This window comes from Anolis sagrei, chromosome 1 (assembly GCF_037176765.1).
Source record: "Anolis sagrei isolate rAnoSag1 chromosome 1, rAnoSag1.mat, whole genome shotgun sequence".
NCBI lineage: Eukaryota > Metazoa > Chordata > Lepidosauria > Squamata > Dactyloidae > Anolis > Anolis sagrei.
This window is the reverse complement of record NC_090021.1, coordinates 79,178,889-79,204,733: the sequence shown is the minus strand read 5'-3', so window position 1 is coordinate 79,204,733 and position 25,845 is coordinate 79,178,889. Positions and strand designations below refer to the sequence as shown.

At 40.4% G+C, this 25,845-nt stretch overlaps 1 protein-coding gene across 1 annotated transcript; it reads left to right on the top strand.

The window, feature by feature from the left end:
* Positions 1-24,896, top strand: TNFAIP3 (TNF alpha induced protein 3). The gene is made up of 9 exons (XM_060753440.2): positions 1-99; positions 8,880-9,192; positions 14,650-14,840; positions 16,691-16,838; positions 16,943-17,113; positions 17,524-17,704; positions 18,980-19,896; positions 21,042-21,271; positions 22,550-24,896. Exons 2-9 carry the CDS (start codon positions 8,895-8,897, stop codon positions 22,832-22,834), a joined length of 2,421 nt encoding a protein of 806 aa, XP_060609423.2. The 5' UTR covers positions 1-99; positions 8,880-8,894; the 3' UTR covers positions 22,835-24,896.
* Positions 24,897-25,845: the final 949 nt, after the last annotated feature.

The window sequence follows — 25,845 nt, the reverse complement described above, 5'->3', positions numbered from 1 at the left end:
CATGGCAGCCTAGCGCCGGAGAGGGTTTGCATCCAGAAGGATTGAGGAGGAGGAGGAGGAGGAGGAGGATTTCTCCAGCCCTCTCCAAGCTGACAACGAGTAAGTACTTCGCCTGGTTCTCTCTCTCTCTCTCAGTCCCTCTCCTTTCTTTCATCCCTCTCTCCCGCTCTTCCTTCCTTCCTTTCCTTCCTTCCTTCCTTTCTTCTTTCCTTTCTTTTTTCCTTCCTTCCTTTCCTTCCTTTCTTTTCTATCTTTCTTTCCTTCCTTCATTTCTTTACTTCCTTCCTTTCCTTCCTTCCTTCCTTCCTTCCTTTCCTTCCTTTCTTTCTTTCCTTTCTTTCTTCCCTTCCTCCCATCCTTCCTTCCTTTCCTTCCTTCTTTCCATCCTTCCTTCTGCTGCTCTTTGGACTTTGGGATTGTTTGGGGGTCCAGTAAGGACTCGCTTCGGGATGGATGGTGGTAAACAAGAAAAGGGTGCATCTTATTCTCCTGTAGATACTGTAGAATGAATGCAGTTTGATACCGCTTCAACTTCCCTGGCTATGGAATGCTGGGAGTTGTCGTTTGGTAAGGCATCAGCCTTCTTTGGCAGAGATCCTGTCAGACTCCCAATTCGGTAGCACTGAGCCATGGCACTTAAAGTAGTGTCAAACTGCTTAAATTCTACAGCGTAGAACAGGGGTCCTCAAACTTTTTAAAACAGAGGGCCAGGTCACAGTCCCTCAAACTGTTGGTGGGCAGGATTTCAATTTGGAAAAAAAAAAGAATGAATTCCAATGCACATTGCACATACCTTATTTGTAGTGCAAAAACACTTTAAAAGAATACAATAATTGTTACGAATAACAATTTAGACAAATATCAACCTATTAGTATTTCAATGGGAAGTGTGGGCCTGCTTTTGGCTGATGAGATAGGATTGTTGTTGTTGTTGTTGTTGTTGTTGTTGTTGTTGTTGTGTGCTTTCAAATTATTGTTGTGTGACTCTGAGTGAGGGCCGGGTAAATGACCTTGGAGGGCCATATCCGCCCCGGGCCTTAGTTTGGGGACCCCTGGTGTAGAAGATGGACTCAGAGGAGAGGAAAGTGCACCCAGTTGTGTTTCTGCTATCACCAGGAAAGTTAAAACAAAGGCTGATTGAGGGCCCTTCCACACAGTACTATAACCCAGAATATTAAGGCAGTAAATCCACACTCATCACAGAGAATGAATCCACTTTAAATCTGGTTTCTGCCTCCTGCAGAATTCTGGGGTTTGCAGTTTAGTGAGGCTGTTTAAGTCTCCTCCCTAAACTACAAACCCCAGAATTCTGCAGGACACAGACACCAGATTTAAAGTAGATTCATTCTCTTGTTTGATGAAGTTAAGTGTTGAACTGCCAGTGTGGAAGGGCCCTTAGCCCCCCTTCTTCAAAATACTACTCCAAAATCTGAAATAGCCCACCTGAATGTTTGAGAGAGTCACACCTCTGCTTTCTGATGGTTCACTTTGCCAAACTTTGTTTCATGCAACATATTTTAAAAATACTTTTGTGCATCAGGTTATTATAAGGTATGATTAAGACATACGATTTCCTGTTTATACTTGGATGCCAGCTCCAAGGTTACCTATGTATTTGGAAATATAGAAATTCCAAAATCTGAAAGCATGCCTTTCCTCTTCTTTATTTGTACCAATCCATGCAAGTTTTCTAATCACTTGAAGCCCCTAATCAGGAATAAAGGAAATGTGGCTGATTATTTATTTATTTACGGTGTTTGTATACCACCCTTCCCAAGCCTGAAGAGCACTCAGAGCAGTTCACAGGGCAATTATCCCCAACCCAAGATTTGGCCATGGATATTATGATGTGTTGTCCAAGGCTTTCATGGCTGGAATCACTGTGTTGTGCTTCTTCCAGGCTGTATAACCTTGTTCCAGAAGCATTCTCTCCTAACATTTCACCCTTATCTGTGGCAGGCATCCTCAGAGGTTGTGAGACGTCTGAGGATGTCTGCCATAGATGCGGGTGAAACATCAGGAGAGAGTGCTTCTGGAGCATGGACATATAGCCTGGAAAACTCATAGCAACTCAGAAATGATGGCTCCACAGGATTATTTTTAAAGAAAGGAGGATTGTTTTTTAACCAATGTTAAAAGAAGTGGAAGGTGACCAGAGAGAAGAAGCAAAAAGGAAAATACTAGTTGTCTTTGCTTCCCATCATGTGCTGAGAAACAATTATTTATTACCCTTAAGAGTTTGGTTGTTGTTCATTCGTTCAGTCGTCTCCGACTCTTCGTGACCTCATGGACCAGCCCACGCCAGAGCTCCCTGTCGGCCGTCACCACCCCCAGCTCCTTCAAAGTCAGTTGTAAGAGTTTGGTACAAAATAGTAAATAAATTCTGGGATTGTAGGCTGGGAACAACAAAAACCTAGTAACAAGCAGGTAATACTTGTTTGTGGCATTGAGTTACATAACAACATGACAGCTCATACATAAGTATTTATCCCATTTTAAAAAACAAGGATTTGCATGAGATGCATGGACGTTGTGCTGTGTCATATGTGATACTGACATTTTAAAGATCCAATGGTTCTTTTAATTTTAATTATTATTCGCTTTCTCATAGTTTCATAATTATCAATATTGTGGTAACATGAACAAGTGATCTTAAACAGACTTACAAGGCAGTAAATCCATTAAATTCAGTGTGACTTTTGGGTAAACAGGCATAAAATGATATTGTCAGGTATTAGGTTGCTTAAAGCAGTCGCTAATTTCTCAGACTCCAATTGGTTATTTTTTTAATCCTCAAGATTTATTTTCACAATTTTTCCACCTTTGCTTAAGAGATGTGACATTGTAATCCATGTTATACTTCAGGATCTGCACCAGTGAGTTTAGTAGTAGGGCTAGTACTAGACACTAGACTTTTTCTAGTAAAGCACCAGCTCCACCTCCTTAGGTTAAGGCACCTATTATCCAAAACCAGTCTTGTAGTTTTAGCACCTGGAGCAAAACAAACCCTACAAGTATCTATTTCTCTCTTGCTGTGAAAAATGAAGTGCTATTCATCCTATACTTTCCATAAATAACTGATTTGAAACAATTTCATGAGACCCAGTAGCTGCTCTCCAGTTAGATCTCCCTTGGGAGGGGGATCTGTAGTGTGGAAGCAGTCCCCAAGAAGGCCTTCTCCATTGTTCCTAACAAAAGGACCCAAGGTGGTGGTAGGACAGAGAGAAGGCCTTCTCAAGACAGAGAGAAGGCCTTCTTAGGCTGGATCTACACTGCCATATAATCCAGATTATTATCGAACTAGATTATATGAGTCTGTACTGCCATATAATCCTGTTCAAATTAGATAATCTTGACTTTATTTAGTAGTGTAGAAGGGGCTTTAGAGCCCGAATTACGTCAGAGAACCATGAGCTGGGTCCATAAGAGTCAGTGTTGGACACACTAGTCTTCCTTCCCTTGCTGCGCTGGAGATTTTATAGATGACTACACATACCTTTTGTGACCTGCCTTCCAAGCTCTTGGACCGATTGAGGTCCAAAGAATTGTTGAGAACACCCCTTTGGGGAAGACACACCTGCACTGACCCAAAGTCTGGAGTCTTTCTTAGCCCTGCTTGGAGGAAGCCCTGAAACTGAACTTGGAATCTTCTCCATGCAAAATGCATGGCTTAGCACTTCTCAGGAGATTGGCAAACTAGGTGCCTTGTAATCCCTTTGTAGCATTTCCAGCATTACAGAAATAGGGTCATTTGCAAGTTGCTTTCCTCCAGGCGTTTTTCCTAGCTTGAGAATGGAAATGGCACACCAGAAGTATTGCTGACAATATCTCACACATAAACAAAGAGGCTAAGCTGCAGCACTAGCTCTTCATTAAAAAAATAGTGCTGCTGTGCTATACCTCACACATTTAACTAAGTCCCTTCCACATTGCACTATTATAGCACTTTGGTTTAACTGACATGGCAACATCCTGTGAATTTTGGAGCTTGTAGTTTGGGTAGCCACTATAACTCTTTAGTTGAGAATTCAGATTAGCCCCCCCCCCCCTTCCTATAAATGCTATGATTCAATTGCATCGAAGCATGTAAATTAAAATAAAACCATAGTGCTATAATTGCTTACTGTGAATGCATTGCTGGACAAAGGTCCCATTCCTTAAAATGTTAACATAATGTGAATAGTTAGTTATATTAAAAGCAGAACTACTTCTTGCCCGGTGCATGGTGACACATTTGGGGAAGTAATTCCAGAACAGTGGGGTCAAGCAGTGGAGTTTGTAGTTTAGTGATGATAAGAACCTCTCTGGCTGAGCAGCTTAAAGGCTCTTCCTCTAAACTACAAGCCCCAGAATTCTGCAGGGGACAGAAACTGGATTTAAGTGGATCCTTGCTGTAGTATGATGAGGCCGTGTGTCACAAGCAGGGCCACAAGTTGGGACACTGTTATAGTTGCTCTTTATCTTTTAATGTAAATTTCACAAAGTTCAATGGAGTTTGCTGCTAAGAAGTTCACCTGAGTTTACTGCTAGAGTTTAATATGATGAGGGAGAAGGGTCTTGATGAACTTGGGACCCAGGCAAGCTCATATAGGGAGATATGGTCTAACTAGCTGGGCCATATAGGTAATAAGTATCATTTTTATTTGTGCTCAGGAGCAAACTGGTGGAGCTGTTGTAACAGGGGAACAGTTAAAGCATTCATAAAATGACTAATTGAGAAACTGAAAACTAATCAATATTGTTATCCCTGTACTTTCTGAATGTGTGTGGAAGAAAATATGAAAAAAAACCCAAATATTTTATATTTTCATAATTCTCTCAAAGAATGGTCTGGCTATTAAAATAATAAAGGTGGTCATTTTAGTGTATTCCTGATGATGAAGTTTAAACAGAGTATAAAATGATAAAATTCACTGAAAATGGAAGCATAATCTCTTCAAATTAGGAGTGTACGACTGAATATGCATGGGCTAAGTTGTTTGATCTCAGTGTATCTATGTGCTTTCAAGTCACCTGTCAACCTATGGTGACATGAATTTCATAGGGGGTTTTTTAGGCAACAAAGACTCCAATGTAGTTTTGTCAGTTCCTTCCTCTGAAATATAGCCTAGTCCAGGGCTTCTTTAATTTTTTCCACTTACAACTTTGCAACTGAGACATTTTTACATAACCTGGGTATATAGGTATATAAAATAGCTATAAAAAAATCAAACATTTACTAATCATTAATCGGCATTTGCAAGACTTGCCAAAGAAGCTGATTTTCCTTTATATGATGTACAGCAGAAGCCATTTCTGCAGAGTCCACTGTAAACACTGCATACAGTGGCTTACATATTTGTTTAAATGTCCATGGGGCCCCCTGGTGGTGCAGTGAGTTAAACCACTGGGCTGCTGAACTTGCTGACCAAAAGGCTGGCGGTTCAAATCCGGGGAGCGGGGCAAGCTCCCGCTGTTAGGCCCAGCTTCTGCCAACCTAAGAGTTCAAAAATATTCAAATGTGATTAGATCAATAGGTACCTCTTCTGTGGGAAGGTAACAGCGTTCCATGCAGTTATGCTGGCCACATGACCTTGGAGGTGTCTACGAACAATGCTGGCTCTGACCTAGAAATGAGCACCAGCCCCCAGAGTCAGACACGACTAGACTTAATGTCAGGGGAAACCTTTACCTTTATTTTTACCTGATGGCATTCTGAAACCTTTTTTGTAACCCCAGCTTTAAGCTAAGGGGACCTTACTTGGGGTCAAGACACACATTTTAAGAAGCAGTGGCCAAGAGCACCTGATATTATTTGGTAGTCCTCAACCCAAGTAACCAGAACTGACCTACTTATCGTTAGAATGAAGCTGTTCTTTTCAGAGTATTTAGGCCCCGCATGCTGTTTGATGAGACCAGCTTGTTATAGCATCTTAAGCATTGGATTAGCAATCTGGAGGCCTGGGTTTGGATCCCTGCTCAGCCATGGAAATCCACGGGGGAACTTGGGGATGTCATATCCTTTCAGCCTCAGAGAAAAGCAATGTCAACTCACTCTGAGTAAATCTTGCCAAGAAAACCCTGTGATAAGTTTGCCTTAGGGTTGTAATAAGTGGGAAACTACTCAAAAACTTACAACTTTATATATTTTTTTGCCTTAGCAGTCTGTTCCCATACATGGAACAAATTACAGTAAGAAGGGGAAGAGGTGCTTTTTTGGCAGAATCGGAATGTTAATTAGCTTTCTAATTGAACTTAACAAATTGGACAGTCTATTATTACTTAATACTGGAAACAACCAGTTGTAGGCCTAAACATACATCGGTTCTATTGATGTCATCATTTCTTATTCACACAAACTTTCCCGTTGACTCAAAATTATCTTTTTGTATTATGTGCTTATACAGTCTAAATACCCCCAAAGCAGTGTTTCTCAAACTGTATTCCTCCAGATGTTTTGGACCTCAGCTCTCAGAACTCACAGCCAGTTTACCAACTTTTAGGAATTGTGGGAGCTGAAATCTAAAACATCTGGAGGAGCCCAGTTTGAGACACTCTGCCCTAAAGGCACCAGATCCCCTCTTGGAAACCAAATTGGGTTAGCCCTGGTTAGTATTTGGATGGGAAGCAGCCAACAAATACCAGGTGCTGTTGGTTATATTTCAGAGGAAGGTTGAAAACAACCTCTGAGTATTTCGTGCTGAAGAAAACTGTGAAATTTATGAGGTCACCATAGGTCAATAGGAAGCTTGAAGACATATAAGGATAGGTAAAGGTAAAGGTTTTTTCTTGACATTAAGTCCAGTTGTGTCCGACTCTGGGGGTTGGTGCTCATCTCCATTTCTAAGCTGAAAAGCTGGCGTTATCCGTAGACACCTCCAAGGTCATGTGGCCAGCATGACTGCAAGGAGCATCGTAACAATCCCCCTAATTTAAATTATGGTGGATTTTAAAAATGCCTTTACTATTAATAATGGATGTAATAAAAATAATTATTTCTGAAAATCACAGAGGGTAAAAAGAAATCAATGTTAAGAAATTGTACCCTGGTGATCACATGCTTTATGATTAATTCTTTGGGGATTAAGTTATTAGTTTTTAGATGAACTGTGCCCATTCCATATGAAAACTCGTGTCACAGTAAATGATCATTGATTATATAAATCTCTCTCTTCCATTCAACCCACAATTACTTAGTTTTTAGTTTTTGGACATAAAATGTACTGACATGTTTAGAACTAAATCGTAAATATATTATTAGGAAGCAATTTTTGTTTCCTTTATCAAAGTTATTTGGTCTGGTTTAATCCTATTTTTAGATTTTTTAAAGACAAACTCCCATTTTCACCTGTCTTCTATTCCATTAGTTCCTCTTTCAGCATGTGATTTTTTTAGAAGTCATTGTGTCATATGTTACTCAGAATAGACACACATTCTGGAAATACTTCCTTTATTGCATACAATGTTGCTGCTTTGAATCACTACACCTAAAGGGAAAGCTCAGTTCAAAGGTATAGAGAAAAATATAGGAAAATGGAGGAGGAAAAGGGGAAGAGAAGGTGGAAAACTATTTTTTCCCACCAGGGATGTGGAATACGTGGACTTCCAGATATTGTTGGACTACAACCCCCATCACCTCTCATTGTTGACTAGGCTTCCATGGGAACATGGGAGTTCCAGCCCAACAACATCAGAAGAACTACATATTTTTCATTCCCGTTTTAAGCACATTCATTGTTCTGCCTTGAATTCTACATAGAGCAAACATAAGGTTTTAATCCTCTCGCTCTGCTTTATTGTTTGCCGATAAACAAGATGTTCGCTTTACAAGAGTGAAGAACTAGAATCCTCTGAAAGGTTGTTTGATTCACCTCCTTCAGACAATAATGCCGTATATTATCCATGTTATCCAAACCGTGATTTGAGGGGTCTTAAGCTGCCTGTTTTAATTACACACAGTTCATGAAACCAAACTCTGCCATGTGCCACTTGCAAAGACTAAGAGAAAAATCCCCAGGCTGTCTAGTCAGTCTGATCATAAGGGAATTATGGAATGGAAAAAATGCATGGGGGATTCTAAGATAAGAGGAAATTCTTTACAATCTGAATTGACTGACAGCTGAGCACACTCCCAATTGCTACCTCTAGAACTGACAAAATCCGAAGGACATTTCTTGGGTGCAGAATAGCAGGCGCCTGTTTCCCATTTATGACATGTGCCATCAATAATACTATGTAACACAATGTGAAAAAATTCTGTTCCTGTTTTGAAAGTGTTATTTCCCATTTAATTGAGTGGTACTTACTTTGAAAGTAGTTGTTGTACTCCAGAAACTTCATTTTTGTAGCTGAGGGTAGTACAGTTACTTCTTTTAGTTAAGGCCAGTGGTTGTCAACCTGTGGGTCCCTAGATGTGTTGGTCTTCAACTCCTAACAGCTAGCAAACTGGCTGGGATTTCTGGGAGTTGTAGGCCAAAACATCTAGGGATCCATGGGTTGAGAACCACTGGTCTAGGCACTTTGTTTGTAATTTTTCTCAATGAAAATATGCTATTTTTTAACCTTGTAAGGTAAAAAGTAAAGGTTTCCCTTTAACCTTTGTGCAGACCCCAAAAACAAAGTTTTTGCGATTTAATAAACATTTTCCATATTTTTATGTTAGAACAAAAATGATATTTATAACCCAGGAACATAGATTAGGTTACATAGTTTAATGTAACTGGTCAATTATAAGCTATGAATACCTCACATGTTGTTGAATGTTTGCTTTACTTCCTTTGGAAAGAGCTCTTAGTACCAATGACTTTCTGTAAAATAAACCACGACAAATACCTTTCGTGGTTTGTGTCTTAGTTGAAGAGGGGTGTTTCTCACTTTGTTTTATTGGTATGGCTTCTTAGGTTTCTTCTAACAAAATGGCTGGTTCACAAATTATTCCTCAAGCTCTATACTTGAGCAACATGCTGAAGGCTGTGAAGATAAGAGAGAGAATGCCCGAAGACCTCATCAAGTGTACCAATGGGATAATCTATCATTTTAAGACTATGCACAGATACACCATCGAGATGTTCAGAATGTGTCAGTTTTGTCCGCAGTTCCAGGAGCTTCTTCAAAAATCACTTTTTGATCGAGCAACCCAGACCTCACTGGAACACCAACGAAAGTTGAACTGGTGTCGAGAAGTTAAAAAACTCATGTCATTGAAGACAAATGGTGAGTCCGGCTTCTATTATAATTTCTTCTAGCTGGATAAAATATACGATTTGCTTTATGTGTGAAACTGAATTAATCTTATTTAGTTATCAATGATATTATTATCTTCTTTTAAAACAAACCAATAACAATGAATTGTCTTCCTACTACAGAAATCATGTTAAATTTAACAGATCTGTATATCAGAAATCTGGTGTTTAAAAACCTGTATGTTTGATGCTCATGTTGCAGCATGACACTCCTGTATACGGTGATATCCTAAATGTGGGGGGCGGGGGGAGCAAGAATCATTTTCAGGGTCTGAGTTACATACTTCCAGAGAATTTTAATGTCTATCCTGGCAAACTATATTTCCTTCATCATTTCTAATGATTCCACCTTGTCCTGTCCAAAGTTGCCTTGACTTAATGAGGTACTTGATAATAAGCTCTTAATGTTTCCTTTTTATTCAAGACATTATTCAAGGTAATATCAGAAGCTCACATGTTCAATGGTATTTCAATCATAACACCGAAATTATATGTAAAGTAAAGGTAAAGGTTTCCGCTGACATTAAGCCTAGTTGTGATTGACTCGGGGGGGGGGGGGTGCTCATCTCCATTTCTAAGTCAAAGAGCCACCATTGTCCGTAGACACCTCCAAGGTCAGCATGACTGCATGGAGCACCGTTACCTTCCTGCAGAAGCAGTGCCTATTGATCTACTCACATTTGCATGTTTTCAAACTGCGAGGTTGGAAGAAGCTGGGCCTATCAGCGGGAGCTCACCTTGCTCCCCGGATTTGAACCGCCAGCCTTTTGGCCAGCAACCTTTTGGGCCCCTGAAATTATATGTATGTATATATAAAATTATGTATATATATGTGTGTATATACATACATACATATATACATATATACATATACGTATAATTTAGATAGATAGATAGATGCATTGATAATACATCCTCATTTGGGTGTTTGCATAATGCCTATAACCATCTACAGATACGTGTTCTTTTGCTTAATTGCATCATCACTTTTCACCTGACTTCCAAATTATTCTAAACATATTTATTGTGTGTAATTGATGTGGACTAGCGCTTTACCCCAGTAAAACAAAAAGTAAGTGAACATGCACAGTAGAGGAAGAGGAAGAAAAAGAAAACATGTGTGCCCACACATGTGTCATTGCATCCCAAACAGAGTGTCAGGACCTCTCATGAAGGGATGGGTCATTTATTGTGAATAGCAGGTGCTGAGGTTAAAGTACAAGGAATTAAGAAAGTATTGCTTCCAGATTGCACAGGGCCAATGTATTTTGCTCTTTTCTTGGGCCTTGATCTAACTTTCAAAAGCTGCTGATATATATCTATATCCATATCCTTCTACTTCACTGCATTCATGGATGCAGTGAAGCAGCATCCATCAATCCCTGCAGCAGTGAAGTAGCACCCATCTATCCATGTGTCCCTGGAGTCTTCCTGGGATCCATGGTTCTTAGCCCTCACTTTTCTGAACTTGTACTTCACTTGACAGTATTTTAAAAAGCATGGTAATTAACAAAATAAACTAGGCGAACCATCTCATTTTCTCCACTTCTGTGCATTCATCTTTCCAAGAAGCCAGCCTTTCAATCAGCACCCTCCAGATGGCTCAGACTACAATTCCCAATATCCTCAGGCAACAAGGGGATTATGCAAGTTCTTGTCCAACCCATCTGGAAGTACCCCATTGGGAGAGACTACCATAGGCATTCTGGTGACGCTTTTCCCTTCCCAATTGGTTCCTCCATTGCTACGTGCCAGGACCGTTGAGGAGGCCTTACATAATTACCAATGAATGGCCACATTGGTGCATTTGAAACAGTAGAATGTGGAGACCTTGGAAAAAAGGCAGGGAGGATACAGTTTATGAGGATGTTCTTGGTGCATTTTAAACAAGGTTCTTGGGCTCCAGCTCCTCGCTATTGGCTATGCTAGCTAGAGCTCTTGTGAGTTGATCTAAAATCATCCTAGAGGCTCTTTGCTGATATGAACTATGCTGGGTATCTAAATCAAGATGATTTGTGCTGTAAACACCAATAAATCAACTTGTTAAAGCACTTTGCGCATACTCAGTAGAAGAAGAAAAAAATCAGCTATATGTGTTTTTAAAAACTCTGTCCATCTGGAAAGCCAGGGAATAAATGCATTAATCTATTCAATTGAAAGGATCTTAGAGGGAAGAGAACATAACATTACTTGCAATAGTGGAAATCAGGGTGATCCACACACTGTGCATAAGTCTGAGAACATTCCGAAGGAATGTAGTTATGGGGTTTTAAAACAGAAATGTTGCAAGGAAGCGATCATTTAGAAAGATTCCAGCCGCTCCTGACTAGCAATTTCACTTGTCTAATGAGTAGGCAATCCAGTTGCTCTAACCACACCCACTTGGAAAGTCCAGTATGTACTTCACAGTTCAAATGTCTGTAGCTCAGAACAAGAAGTACAATAGCTGTTACTCAATTGCTAGTCAAATAGCTTTGTACTGGGGAATTCCAAGTGTTGCTTAGGGAATTTTGGACTGGTGGTTCTCAATAAAGAACTGAAAGCAAGCACACACAAGAGGAAAAAAAATACCCCACTTATCTTTGCAGAGGGAAAATTTTTACAGGATGTAATTATTGTCCTAGTTGTATGTCATATATGTGCCTTTTGCTAAGCCTGAGGACTGTAAATCTGTCCTTTGGTGAATGACGTTAAAGTTTTTATTCTTTCTTTTTTAGGCTTGCATTTAATTTTGTATCTTTAAAGATTACATCAAGGAAAACCCAATGTACTTCTGTAAATGCGGCTGTATTTAAAAGAAACAAACATAATATGAATCCCCCTCCCATTGTAGAAAACATTTGGATTTTTACACTGGTGGAGTTGGACCTTGCCTGATATGACTGGGAAGGTGGGGGGAGGGGGTTGCAATTGAGGGCTGGATCAAAGCAGGTTGGAGGAAGGAATGTGAAGGATATTTGCAAATCTTGTCTTTCTTGAGAAAGGGAATTGACTTCCCGTCGTAAAATTATGTGTTGGCACATTATTTTTCTACAACTTGAAATATTTTTGTGAAAAAAATTGTTTGTGCAAGAAGAATGGGGGAAAGGGTGTCATAATGAACAATGGTTTTACATAGGAAAGGAGATGCAAAGAGTCTTAGTGTAGGTCTGTTTTTCATGAATTTTTCAAAGAAAATTCCTGAAAAATTCACAAAAATTAGGATCATCTCAGCTAGTGCTCAGCTAAGATGTTTGAGATTCTTCCTCACTGAATGTGTTGTTTGCCTTCAAATAATTTCTTATGTATTGTGTACATAAGGTGTTCTTGTAGACATATGCATTCAGGGTAAACCTTGTTCCGTTTTGTGTTGCAGCTTTCGTTGGGGGCCCTGATCCATTTTTTGGAAGCCTTCCAAAATTGAGAGGGTTGTTCTCAGTTCTTTCGTTTCGGCGCCCAAAAATTGAACCATTATTGGGGGGGGGGCTTCCCACCCACTAGCTCCCCTTCCTGGTATGTGTTCATACCTGGCACCTGCTATTTCTACTTTAGAGTAAGAGGCGCTCAGTTGTAGTACTGGCTGGCGCGTGCACTTTCTGGGCCTGCCTGCATGCCCCGCCACACATGCACTCTCCTTGGAAAGAGAGAGCGTGTGTGGCGAAGAGTTCAGACAGGACTGGACAGCGCACGCACCTGCCAGTTTCTGCAGCCAAGTGCCTTTTACTCAAGAGTAAGAGGTGCTCAGCAACAGGTGTGCTTTAGGCCTGCCTGAACATCCCACCACACACACCCCACTACACTCTCTTTCCAAGGCAAGGAGGTAAGTTCGGATGCAAGTCGCACTCTCAGTCTCACAGGATGATAAGAACAACCTGCACCTCCTAAAAAATTATTTTCAAGAACATAGACATGTGCGCAAAATTCATTCCTGCTATTTCTAACATTTCTTTCATGACTTCCGTTTCTTCAGAAGCACTAAATTCCCCATCCCCACATGAAAATCTGCTCAATACAAAAGAAATGTTAGAAATAGTAGGAATAAATTTTGAGCACATGTCTATGTTCTTGAAAATAATGTGTTTGGGAGGTGCAAGTTGTCTTCCTGTGAGACTGAGAGTGGGACTTGCCCAGGGTCATCCAGCAGGTTTCCATTGCTGAGCAGGAATTTGAACCCTGGTCTACCAGCACTCTAGTCCAACATTCAAACCACAACTAGATCATTCTTTGTTGAGTACAAAACTGAAATAAGGGGAAATTCTTACCTCTACATGGCAATGCCCTTTTCCATGGGAACCTTTCAATGAGAAAACCCCAACCCAACCTACATTGACCTTTGGAAGGTATTAAAGTAAATGGGATGAAATTATTCTACCCAGCTAGTCTATTCGGTATAATGTCATTGTGAGCATTTTCCACAAGGTCTAGAAATGTTTGTGTGCTATATAGGAATGGCAAAACTGAAATGATTTTCAACAAATTACTTTTCAAGGGCAACCTTTTCTTTTGATGGCAATACTCCTGATACTTAATTTATGTCTGACATTGGTGTTTATTTCTTGTTGTCCTTTCCTATTATTTAATATCCATTCACTTGTGAGTTAAGATAGTCTGGCTATCTGTTCTATAATCATCACTTTGCCTGGATTTTTAGAGAAATACAAGTTGAGCATCCCTTATATACAGCATTCAAAACTACTCAAAAATTGTCCACATGGGTCAATGAGATAGCGACATATTTGTCTACTAATGTATGCAAATTTTGTTTTGTATACAAAATTATTTAAAATAAAGTTTACTTACTTACTATTTTAAAAATTGCATAATATTGCTTTCATATTATGTATATGAAATGTAACTGCATTTTGTTTTTAGTCTTGGTCCCATTTCCAATATATCCCATTATGGGCGTATATGGAAATGCAGACATTCAAAAATCAAAAATATTCCTGGCCCCAAGCATTTCAGATAAGGGATGCTCAACCTATAAATAAAATCTTTTTACCATTCATTATGTTATTCCTCTATTACCAGTAGGATTCCTGGACTAAAAAATACTGAATTTTAAAAAAATCCAATGTTGCTTCTGTACTTCACTTGAAAGGAAGACTGTGATTTAGAAATTGCTAGACTTGACTTTTGTGGATTTGATTATTCGTGAATTTGATTAATACTTCTGATGAAGGTTAACATAAAAGTTGTTATGGAAGGCCTAGAAATTCCTAGAAAGGTTTTCTCTTAGGTAAAATAGTGTTTTTTCGACTCATAGAGACATGTTCCTCTAATCCCAGTGAATGTTGGGGCGGCGAGGGGGGGGGGTTGACTGTATTCCATTTGTCACTTATTCAGGAATGTAATGTTTTCCCTCTGAAGAATTTTGAGTCAAAGTTATACCTGATTCATCCTGGATAAACTATTCTTAAATAAAGGACCTTTTTTTGTTTCTCTGCAGGTGATGGGAATTGCCTCATGCATGCTGTATCCCAATACATGTGGGGTGTCCAAGATGTTGACCTGGTCCTGAGAAAAGCACTGTTTCATGCCCTCAAGGAAGTTGATACACGCAACTTTAAACTACGTTGGCAACGGGAGACTCTGAAATCACAGGAATTTGTGGAAACAGGTCTCTGCTATGATACTAGGGTAAGAAGGGGAGGTCTATAACATTTCACAAACTTGATATACTTGGGGGATTAATCATGACTTCCCGTGCATCATTTTCACAAATAAAGGAAGGGGATTATGGGAGTAGACATAACAAAAGTAAAATTGCAGGGTTGTCAACTTCTTAAGCATTTTAGTCCTTTAACTTGACTGGGTTGGCTGATTCCTTAACAAAGAGTTTCACTACTGTGGAGTTTCCAAATTAAGTAACCTCCTCTGAGATGGGTTATTTCCATGGACCACCCACATCTCCAGAACGTTGGCATGCCTCTGCCTATTATGAAGAGGCTCCCTTGGGAAAGCTGCTACCACACAAGAACAACAACAGACAGTTGGATGTTCTGTTTCTCAGATAGGTGTAAACTTTCCCATCCAAGAATCCCCACCAAGCAAAGAGTCCTTCCCATTTTCAACTTTCTTATGCAATAACAACTTCTTTAAAATGAGAAATCTTATTGCTAACCACTTTCCTACAATGGATTTACAGAAGTAAGGCTAGCAGGCCAGACAGGGTGGCTTCATAGTTTTGAAATTGTAGGAATAGAAGTAGCCACTGGTGAGAAACAGAAGCCACGTCCTGAAGGCCTGTCAAGCAAGACAGATTTATAAATGAATAATTAATTCTCATTTCTTCTTCCTCAGTTTTGATGCTACAGGTATGCAGCAAATGACTAATAGATAGTCCTAAACAACCCTAGGGAGGCTGTGTTGAGCAGGGAACATGTAGGAGGGGGAGAGCATGTCCACATTGAAGAGCGTGGAAAGTTTCAGAGATATATGAAGGTCATCAGAGCTGTATCTACTAGGAACAGCCCCCAAAACAGGGCATGCTGAAACGGATTAATTTGAGACTATTACCATCCAGAGTTTTTTCCTGCTCCATGAACAGGCCCATGAACTGGTTCACCTCACCTTTCCCTTTCATTGAATGTACTATTGGGCAGTAGAACAAGAACATAAAGCTATATGGGGGAGTATCACACAACTAGTGCACTAGCTGTTGTGAGACGGCAGAGCTTTTGGATGAAGCATTGATCCTGCTGTGGGTATTACCACCATCTATTTTGCAATACATAGGTTTGCCCTGTCATAAATGTAAGGAAAGTGTGGCCTGTAGACCATCTGCTACCCACCCCAAAGACATTTCTGTGCCCCTAGAAATGTTACATAGTCTATAACAGGTATGGGAAAACGTTGGCCTTCCGGGTGTTTTGGACTTCAAGTTCCACAATTCATAAGCACACCAAATGAACATATTAGGACTTCTGAGTAAGCACCCATCTTGTTCTTGGTTGCCTTTAAGTCATTTCTGACTTACGTTGAACCTAAGTAGTTTCTCCCATAGCGTTATTCATAGAATCATAGAGTTGAAAGAGAAAGCATGGACCATCTAGTCCAACCCCCTGCTATGCAGGAAAAAGCACATTCAAAGTACCCCGAGAGATGGCCATTCAGCCTCTTGTTTAAAAGCCTCCATTTCAGAGAAGGCTTGTCATTGCCGTTCTCTGAGAGAGAGCAATTTGAGAGAGGATTTGAACTCTAATCTCTAACCACTACACCATGATGGGATATGTGCATATGAAAATATAATAGAAATCTATTGACATACTAACTACAAAAAAGTGAGCTAACATTTAAGAACTTATCTGCAACAGGCCAGTAGTGAGATTGGTTGGAAAGTCCATGTAATTTCCTCTGATCAGCTTACTGAGTTGTAGCATAAAAAGAATAAAATCACTCGTAAATTTTGGCATGCAAAGGCATCAACGTAACAGGATAATAGCTAATGGTATTTACATGTATCTTCTTGTTTTGTTGTTTTCCATTAGAACTGGGAGGATGAATGGGAAAATCTCATCAAGATGTCATCTGCAGAAACATCGGTTGCCCAATGCGGGCTTCAGTATAATTCCTTGGAAGAAATCCACATATTTGTTCTTGTTAACATCTTAAGACGGCCAATCATAGTTGTGGCAGGTTCGTAATTTATTAATATAACGAGTAATGCTTAATATCCTAGTCTAATAATTTGAGAGGGGAGTCTTGGTTTCCTAAACTTCTTTTTCGTTCATTTGATACAGATAAGATGCTTCGAAGCCTACAGTCAGGTTCAAGCTTTTCTCCTCTGAACGTTGGTGGCATTTATTTGCCTCTTCATTGGCCAGCAGAAGAATGTTACCGATATCCCATTGTTCTGGCTTATGACAGCATGCACTTCACACCACTGATTGCTCTGAAGGACAGCGGCCCAGGTCAGTCTCCAGACCTTACTCCGTATTTTTCCCCCTTCAGGATTCAAAATGGCTTTAAAAAACCACATAGTTTAAAATGCACAAAATACAAAAGTCAAAAAATAAAAACAGTTAAAACGTAAAACGTTAAAAGTATGCATGCAAATATGCACACATTCATATATGCACAGATTCATTAGGGAGAATACAGTCCTTCCCATAGCCTGGCCCCAAGCGATGTAGGATTTCTTGGGTATGTCCCTGGAATGAGTTGCCCATCTCATTTTGTCCTGTTATCAGTCCTTAAGATTTACAAGTAATTTATGAAGACTGTAAGATTCAAGTTCTTAAGTGCTACTTGTGATGTCGTGTCCCTGTCTGCCCTATTTAATTCATAGCAACAATCTTTTTCTTCTGTCTTCTTCCTATAGAGATCCGGGCGGTTCCATTAGTCACTTGTGAAAGGGGCAGGTTTGAAGACTTGAAAGTGCACTTTCTGACAGATTCTGAAGAAAGGGAGAAGGAGATGCTGCTAAGAGACTACCTGATGGTGATAGAAATTCCTGTGCAAGGCTGGGACCCTGGAACAACAAATATTATTAATGCAGCAATGTGAGTCTGAGTCTTTTCCCTATCCAGTATTGTGATTGGTAATAAACCATGTGTTCAGCCTCTCATTTCCAGGAGCTCTTTCCATAGAAGGCACAGACTTTGAAATAGTTACTTTTAGCACAGTGATCAGACTAACCCAGGCAGTGTGTTCTCTGTTTTCAGTGCAACATTTGTTCCCATAGAACACAAAGATATGCAATACCAAAGAAGTATAAAAACTTCAACAACATTCAGAAGAAGCTCTAGAAAAGGGGTCCTCAACTATTTAAACAGAGGGCCAGTTCACAATCCCTCAAACTGTTGGGGGCAGCTATAGTTTGAAGAAAACATGAATGCGCACTGCACATATCTTATTTGTAGTGGAAACAAACATGAAAAATATACAATATTTAAAATGAAGAATAATTTTAACCAACTTAGCAGTATTTTAATATATTTAGCAGTATTTATGTGACCTTCCCAAAGTCATCTAGCAGGTTTCTAGAGCTGACCAAAGAACTGAACCTTGATTTCAAAAATTGTAGGCCAACACTCAAGCCACTACACCACACGGCAGTACTTTATAAATAAAAATTACAAACACCTTTTTTACCCGAGAGAATGCTTCTCTAGGCATCTCTGGGTCCTCCAGTGTTTGTGGTCTTTATTTATATTCACATTTTTCCATATTCGCAGAGATCATATTCTCCTAACCCTCATGAAAGTGGAGGGCTGGCTGTATTTGTCATTTTGATGTGTGTTCCCTTCCACCATGGAGACTGAGCTAGGATGGCATTGCCACAATGAGTCATTCCCTTTCAAGTGAATGGAGAAATGTTCCTTTTTCTTGCATAAGAGAGAAGGGGAAGCTCCCTCATTACAAAAGGCAAGAAAGGTTGCCTTTTGTCTGAAACTCTGTCAGCAGGACAGTTTAAAAATACAGGAAATTTATGATAACATTTGGAAGACAAGCCTTTAAGTACTTATTTATTCTAGTGAGCAAATCCAAGCATTCTGTTCCTGTTCCAAAATCCTTTGTGCATTTAGCTGATGTCTTTCCCACAAGCATGGAGGTGGTACTCGGCTTCCATAAACCCCATCCTTTTATCTTCTGTATCCATAGATCATGTAGGCTTACCCAATCTCTTACTTTTCAAATATAGATCATATAGTTTTTTGTGATGTGTTTTTTATGGTTATAAAATTCCAGCCATTCCTATTTTTTCTATTGGCTCTCAGATGCTATGGGTTTGCTAGCCTTTTAATACCAGTTTGTTATTTTGCTTTGCTTCACAGGTTGGATGAAGGCAACTTGCCTAAAGAGATTAACCTAGTGGAAGATTACTTTCAACTAGTGCAGCATGAGTACAAGAGGTGGCAAGAGAACACAGAAACTTCTGGAAGAGAAGTGGGGACAAGGGACCGCCTGGAATTGCACCTGTCCCAGCTGTCCCTTGTGGAGGCAAAATGTGAAACTCCCAATTGCCCTTTCTACATGTCTGTCAGGACTCAGCCTTACTGCCACGAGTGTTTTGAGCGGAAGCAGCAGAGGACTAAGGCAAAGGGACAGAACCTGAGGCTAGCGGGTGAGAAACCCCAGGCGAATAGATCTGGCTCACCCAAGAGTGAGTGTCGTGAGATTTCTGCGGAGACTCCTGAAAGCCCCGGGACAGGCCCTCGCTCTGCGCCCCCCACAGCCCCAAGTCTTTTTTTGTTCAGTGAAACCACTGCCATGAAGTGCAGGAATCCAGGCTGTCCTTTCACCCTGAACGTTCAATACAGTGGACTCTGCGAGCGCTGCTACAACGCCAGAGAGCTCAGCCCTTGCCACAATCCAAGTGACATGAGGCATTTGGATGGTGTGACCTGTACATTCTGCCTCAAGGACACCAATAGGACCTTCAATGGAATGTGCAGCACTTGTTTCAAAAGGACTACAGACCGCTTGTCCAACACCAGCCCGAGTGCCACACCAATGGGCCATCAGAGGTCCTCGTCTGATCCCAGCCATCTCTCACAGAGTTTTTTGCCAAATTCCTGCCATGTTGTAACAAGTAGCAATGCAGTGGAGCCACTGCCACATGCTCAGCCTCACAGATCAGAAGAGAGAAGGGGGAGCAGTAAATGCAGGAAGCCTGGCTGCAGCTTTTTTGGGACACGTCAGAATGAAGGCTTTTGCACACTCTGTTATTTTGAGTATCAGGAAAATAAAGGTGAGTGAAGGCACTTTTAATCTTTCTCACTCTTGCCAAGGAACTTGTTAGCTAAGGCACCGGGGGTGGGAATTAAGGCTCTGCTGACTCTGAAATTGCAGGGGAAAGGAAGGATGCAAATAGAGCAAAGCAGTACCCTTTGAAGCATTGGTGTATCACATGGTCACATGAAAAGCCACCACAGAAACATTTCAGCCTGCATTAGTCATCTACTGTCTTGTCAAAAATTCCGGGTCTTTTTCAGATTTTGCTGCGGTGTGCAAGAGAGTACTAAATGGCCCCATGCTTTTGTATATATTAAGCATTCATTTTGTTACCAAGGCACCCATGTTTTTCATATTGCCTTCTGAAAACATGCTCTACCAAAAGAGGCCATTTTAAATACATAGGCTGAGTCACCATGCTATGAATTCATTTAGATTGTAGGCAGTTCTCCTATATGGAAAATTTAGGACATGACTACTTAGTTCTGATCATGAGCATCAGATCTGTTTGAGCTATCAGGGGAAAATTCCCTGATTTGGATTTAGATTGATATAAGTGGTTTGAGGTAGGTAGAGAATGAGCAGAAATTCTAGTTGTATGTCAGAGACAGAGAGTTTTAAATCCCAGGAAAACAAATGTTTATTTGTTCATAGGAAGCTGCCATACCACCGAGTCAAATCACTGGCTCATATAGCTCAGTTTGTCTAGATTGGCTGACCATAGAGGTCCTGCGTTTCTTTCATGGTCTTATGGGAGATACCTGGGCACTTGCATGCTTAGCATAGTCATTGTATTACTGAGCCCTTCAGCTGTTTTGAAAATGACTTTATAGGTGTTGTCTCCCATTTTGTGAATTTGCCTTGCACCATGACTGATCCTCCAGAATTCCTGTCTGACAAGTAGGACTCCTTTGAGTTGAAGTATAAAACACCTGGAGGACCATTACTTTAAGCATTTTTTAAAAAATCACCCACTTACTTCCTCCCCTAGCACCATCATTGAGGTACATCTCTAGAAAGGATTCCCAGTTTTGCATTCCGTGAGGTTTGAGAGATGGAAGAGTTGGAACAAAGACAACTTGATTGTTTTCCCATTGTGTCACCAACATTTGAAGTGTCGGTAAAGCGTTAATGTGACTATTCCTTTCCATTCTGTTCTAGATACTTCGCTGCTCAATCACAGAAGGCGTCAGCAGAGTTCTCCAGTCTTTGGGAGCTCTGGAACCACTGCTGCCCTGTACCAGAACACGGTTTCCTGCCTTGGTCGAGAGTGTGGCACTATTGGAAGCACAATGCTTGGGGGATACTGCCAGAAATGTTTTATTGAAGCACAGAGAAAGCGGTTGCGGGAAGCCAAGAGGACAGAAGACCAACTAGTGCGACAGTCAGAGGTCAGTAAGCATATAGAAATTATTCATCCCAATTTAACATCTTTCCTAGAAAATCCCATCATGCATCCATTAAAAGCATAGTACTTGCAATCCCTTGAAGTCCTCAATGTATTCTGGAAACTGATGTAATACAATGGACAATCACTGTTCTTTAAAGACAGGGGAAAAATTCAAAGCCAAATTAAAGTCATATCTAAATCATTTTGAAAATATCAAGGGGACAATTTCTGGAATGGCCAGTTTTGATTATTTTATATCCAGCTTGTCAGTGGTGGATGACCTGATATAATACAGGACTTGGAAACAACTTTATGCAGTGATGATGAGGGAAAGGTTGGAGTTGAAAAACTGAAAACTAATATTTTCCCAAACTGGAAAGCCTGAATTTTAACTTAGCTCTGACAATGAATTTTTTTTAAAAAAACTAACCAATATTACTAGGCCATTATTTATTCATTCTGCATTTTTCAGCCATTTGAATTATAAAGAAAACACAGCTACAATACCACTATTTCCTTTTTAATCCATTTATATATACATAGGTATATAAAATAGGTATAAACAATAAATGTTTAATAATAAATCAGCATTTGCAAGGCTTGCTAAACAGACTCATTTTCCTTTTTATGAAGTACAGCTGAAGAATTTTCTGCAGAGTTCACTGTAAACATTGCGTGTTGTTGCTTAATGCCTTGGTGGCATTCAGAAACCTTTTGCAATTGCCAAATTTTTCACGACCCACAGTTCTTTTTCTACATTAGTTTTTTTATTTTGAAAATTATTGTGAATATGCTACACAAACTTATACAAACATTCAAAACATTTTCCATTGGTAACATATGTTTACATCATTTCCCATCTTTCTGCTTCCCTCCCCTCCCCTCCCCGGAAACAGTTTACAAATTTTGCTGTGCTTATTATGATTGTTCGATCAAGATATGATAATAATCTTGTTTAATTCCTTATATTTATCTTTCTTTTTATTCTGTAAATTAAGCCTTTCCATTTTGCCTCCCATGACTTTCTGATTTGGCCCATCCTGTAGTAACTTTTCCTTTTGCTAATGTAGTCTTGGAGGAGATAGTTCAAGAAGAAGCAGTGGTCTACTCCTAGTCCTTAAATTTGAAAACATTAAGAATTAGTCACTACAGTTAATGTTCACACCTTTAGTTTCCCTTCACTCAATACGACATGAATAAAAGTAGTAAAAGCCCAGACAGAGCCAAATAAAAGTCTGAAAATGCAGCTGTGATAACAAGGTTCTTTTACTGTTTCCAGCGAACAGAACAACATAGAGAGTTACATCAGTCAGGCTCAAGTTCCCAGAAGCGTAGATGTGCGACAGCATCCTGCCGGAACCACTTGGCTTCTAGAAGTGGGGAACTGTGCCAGGTCTGCCTGCAAGCCAGCCAGCGGGGACAGTCTGGGGCATCCCGGGGAGACCCTTCCTCAGAGGAGGTCCCTAAGCAGCGCTGCCGAGCTCCCGCCTGCGATCATTACGGCAACACCAAATGCCACGGCTACTGCAATGAATGCTACCAGTTCAAGCAGATCTACGGATAGCACGAAGGAATGCCACATGGCTCTTGCCTTTTGAAAGACAGAAAGAAAGAAGAGGAAGAAGAGGAGGAGGAGGAAATGGTGCTACACCCAAAATCTCACTTGTTCTGCTGTAACCTGGTCTTCTTCACTGCTTGTGAAAAGGATGAATTATTTGGCAGGAAAACGATAACTTGAACTATGTGCAGATGTAAACACACACATATGAATTACGTGGGTGTATAAGTGCCAACAGTGGCACAGAGGGGACAGTGCAGTTCGAGTTTGCATGTATAAGAACAGAAAAGCGGTTTGGTTTCAGTAGAGATGACTATGGCAGGACATTTATGTGGAATACTTGACTACAGACATTTTTTGTCAGAACTCTTTGGATTCTTTTCTTGGCTGAATATAGTGTCACGGGATATTTGTAGAGCCAGGGCCATTTTTGCCAGTACCTCATGCACCCTGCCTGAATGCCAAAGTGCAAGGAAACTTAACTAAAGCTTTGAAATGAAGAACTGTTGTATGACAGCCATCACATGGCCTGAGGTTGATTAGCCCCTGAAAACACTGATCTCTGGGTGAGACAAGATTGGGCGGAGGCCAAAAATGGAACAAGACCATTAGCAAGTTGTGGGTTTTAATTTGGTTTGCTTAGTTTTTTCACCTCTCTCTTTCTTACTTTGTCTTTTCCTTTTCCCAAATAAGTGTGTGCAAGAGCTATGAATCAGACACAGCTTGGCCCTCCAGTGCTGGCACATTTTTGCCCAATTAATGTGTTGGTTGTGTCTGATGCTAAGGACATCATCACGCTTACCAACAGATAGACACACTGCCCAGCACACATCACTGGACTTCCTGTTGAAACCCCACTCCCAACCAGAGTGTGGAAGCATTGTAGGACACTTCCCTCCTAACAGGGGAAGTCTTCGGTGTTGCTTCAGTGCCACTTTCCACTCGGGAGCATTCACAGCATGCGGGGAGAGAGGAGGGTCATCAGTGTGATGAGGTCATAAAGCACAAAGACCAATAATTTAAAAATGTGAAAGGAATTGGGTACATCTCAATTACTTTCAAAGAGTCTGAAAGTGGAGAAGCAATCAGAGAAGGGAGAAATGTTTCTCTAAGCAGAGAGGCTGATTTTAATTGCTTTTCTGTCTTTAGGTATTATTTATGTCATTGGTATAAAAATAGTGATAGATCATAGTCAACACAGAAAGGAGGCTATCATTGATTAGGCGTGTGCTGTAGGCATATGGAGTCTTTTATACCGACACCATAAATAAGCCATTCTATATTGTGTGCTGTGACTTGCCAAAGCACTTGCCAGGGGTCATCCAATCTGCTTTCCCCACTAGGAATACAGGAATACAGCTGAGCTCTTCTGCTCTTTATGGAATACAGATTGTAAGCTTTGACACTTGTTGTTCATGCTCACTCAGCCTATGACATTCAGAAGGCAGGCAGGAGCTGGCAAAGTGGAGAACCCCCCCCCCCCCCACACACACACACACTTTGCAGCTATCCATAATATTTGAATTGTGTGCAAGTGAATCTGATTCAAATGGCAGCGGAGTAGGGGGGGGCATTTTCATTGAGTCTGGGACCTGCTTTCAGTTGAGGTTGAACCCTGCCCCATTATTAGTGACATATTAAACTAAATACTAGAATGGTACTGGGAGTCTACATCTGCAGTTTAAATCTTCATTTCCTTCTCTGTCTGCTGGTGAATCTTTTACTTCTGCTTTGCATGTGACTTGGGGAAAAGGATAGGCGTTCTTGTTCCACTTTGTGTTTGTGTGTACTATCTGGAAAATATTTTTCATTCTTGCTCCTTCTCTTTAGTCTGAAACACTTTCAGGGTCTGCCCCCTTTGATTCTGAATTTGCTGTATATTATTTGTGAATTAATGTGAAGATTTGTTAAAATATTTATACTGTTTCAAAAGTGTAATGTTAACTTTGTTAATATGATAATTTACATCTTATTTCATTTCTTCCTCTGCCACAAAAACAATTCTGAGAACATGCAATTGTGTAACTGGAGGTGGCAAGGGGAGGAAAATAAATTATTTGAAGACTTATTTTATCTTATTTGTTTTATTTTATCTTATCAAATGGTTAAGATACTTCAGGTCTTGTCTTGCAAGTTATAAAGGATTATGGGTATCTATGGCAGTATCAGGCCACCCACCATAACTATGCAATCAAATGGGGAATCCAAAAGCTCACTTGCACTGGCGTATGAGGGGGAAGTAAGTAAAAGGAACTCATTAAGCAGCTTAATTTATTATTATGGCCCATGTGGGCTGACCATGCTGACACTTAGAGCACTGTTAGATGGCACAGAAGTCTACATAGTCCAACATTTTGTTAAAACAGTGGCCAGCTAATTACTACTGAGAATCCCACAGCATTTTTTATTTGATGAGTTTTGGTTTTCTTTATGCAGTGGTTCCCAACCTTTTTTGATCAGTGACCACTTCACCAGGACCACTTTGACCAGGGACCACTCTCCAACATTAGTGCCAAAAGGGTTATGAATCAGTTTTGGTCAACTTTAGATTTGGTTTGGTTATTTGGGGTGCTGATTCAGAAAATTGCATTGGTTAGACCACATCAGTTCTAGTTTCTCATACAGAACATATGCCATCCAGTAGTCGCCATCTGCCTGCCCACAACAAATCATATTTAATAATCTAGAGCTCATGTGGTAGTAGTAATCTTTCATGGGTAGTCAGCCTGTCCTCTCCCCACATCCCCGGTCCCTCGGCACTATAAGAGGGTTTTGCAAGACCAGTTGCTATTGCTGTGTAGTTTCAAGGCAACAGTATAGTAATGGTGAGGCCGTGGACCATAGTTTTGTTCTTGCGGACCACTGGTGGTCCATGGATCACAGTTTTGGAACCACTGCTTTGCAGTAACCCATGCGAGAGAGAGAGAGAGAGCAAAATGGTGATGTTCTCAGTAAGGTGGCACATGCCAGAGGTCATCCAAGCTGTTCTTTCCATTAATCTAGGACTATAGCTAAGC

What these genes read in the sequence shown, in the direction of transcription:
- TNFAIP3 (XM_060753440.2), top strand. Translation starts at nt 8,895, where the DNA reads ATGGCTGGTTCACAAATTATTCCTCAAGCTCTATACTTGAGCAACATG. An exon ending in TCTGAAGGACAGCGGCCCAG is followed by an intron (nt 17,114 to 17,523) that starts GTCAGTCTCCAG and finishes TTCTTCCTATAG; the next exon opens with AGATCCGGGCGGTTCCATTA. An exon ending in AATATTATTAATGCAGCAAT is followed by an intron (nt 17,705 to 18,979) that starts GTGAGTCTGAGT and finishes TTTGCTTCACAG; the next exon opens with GTTGGATGAAGGCAACTTGC.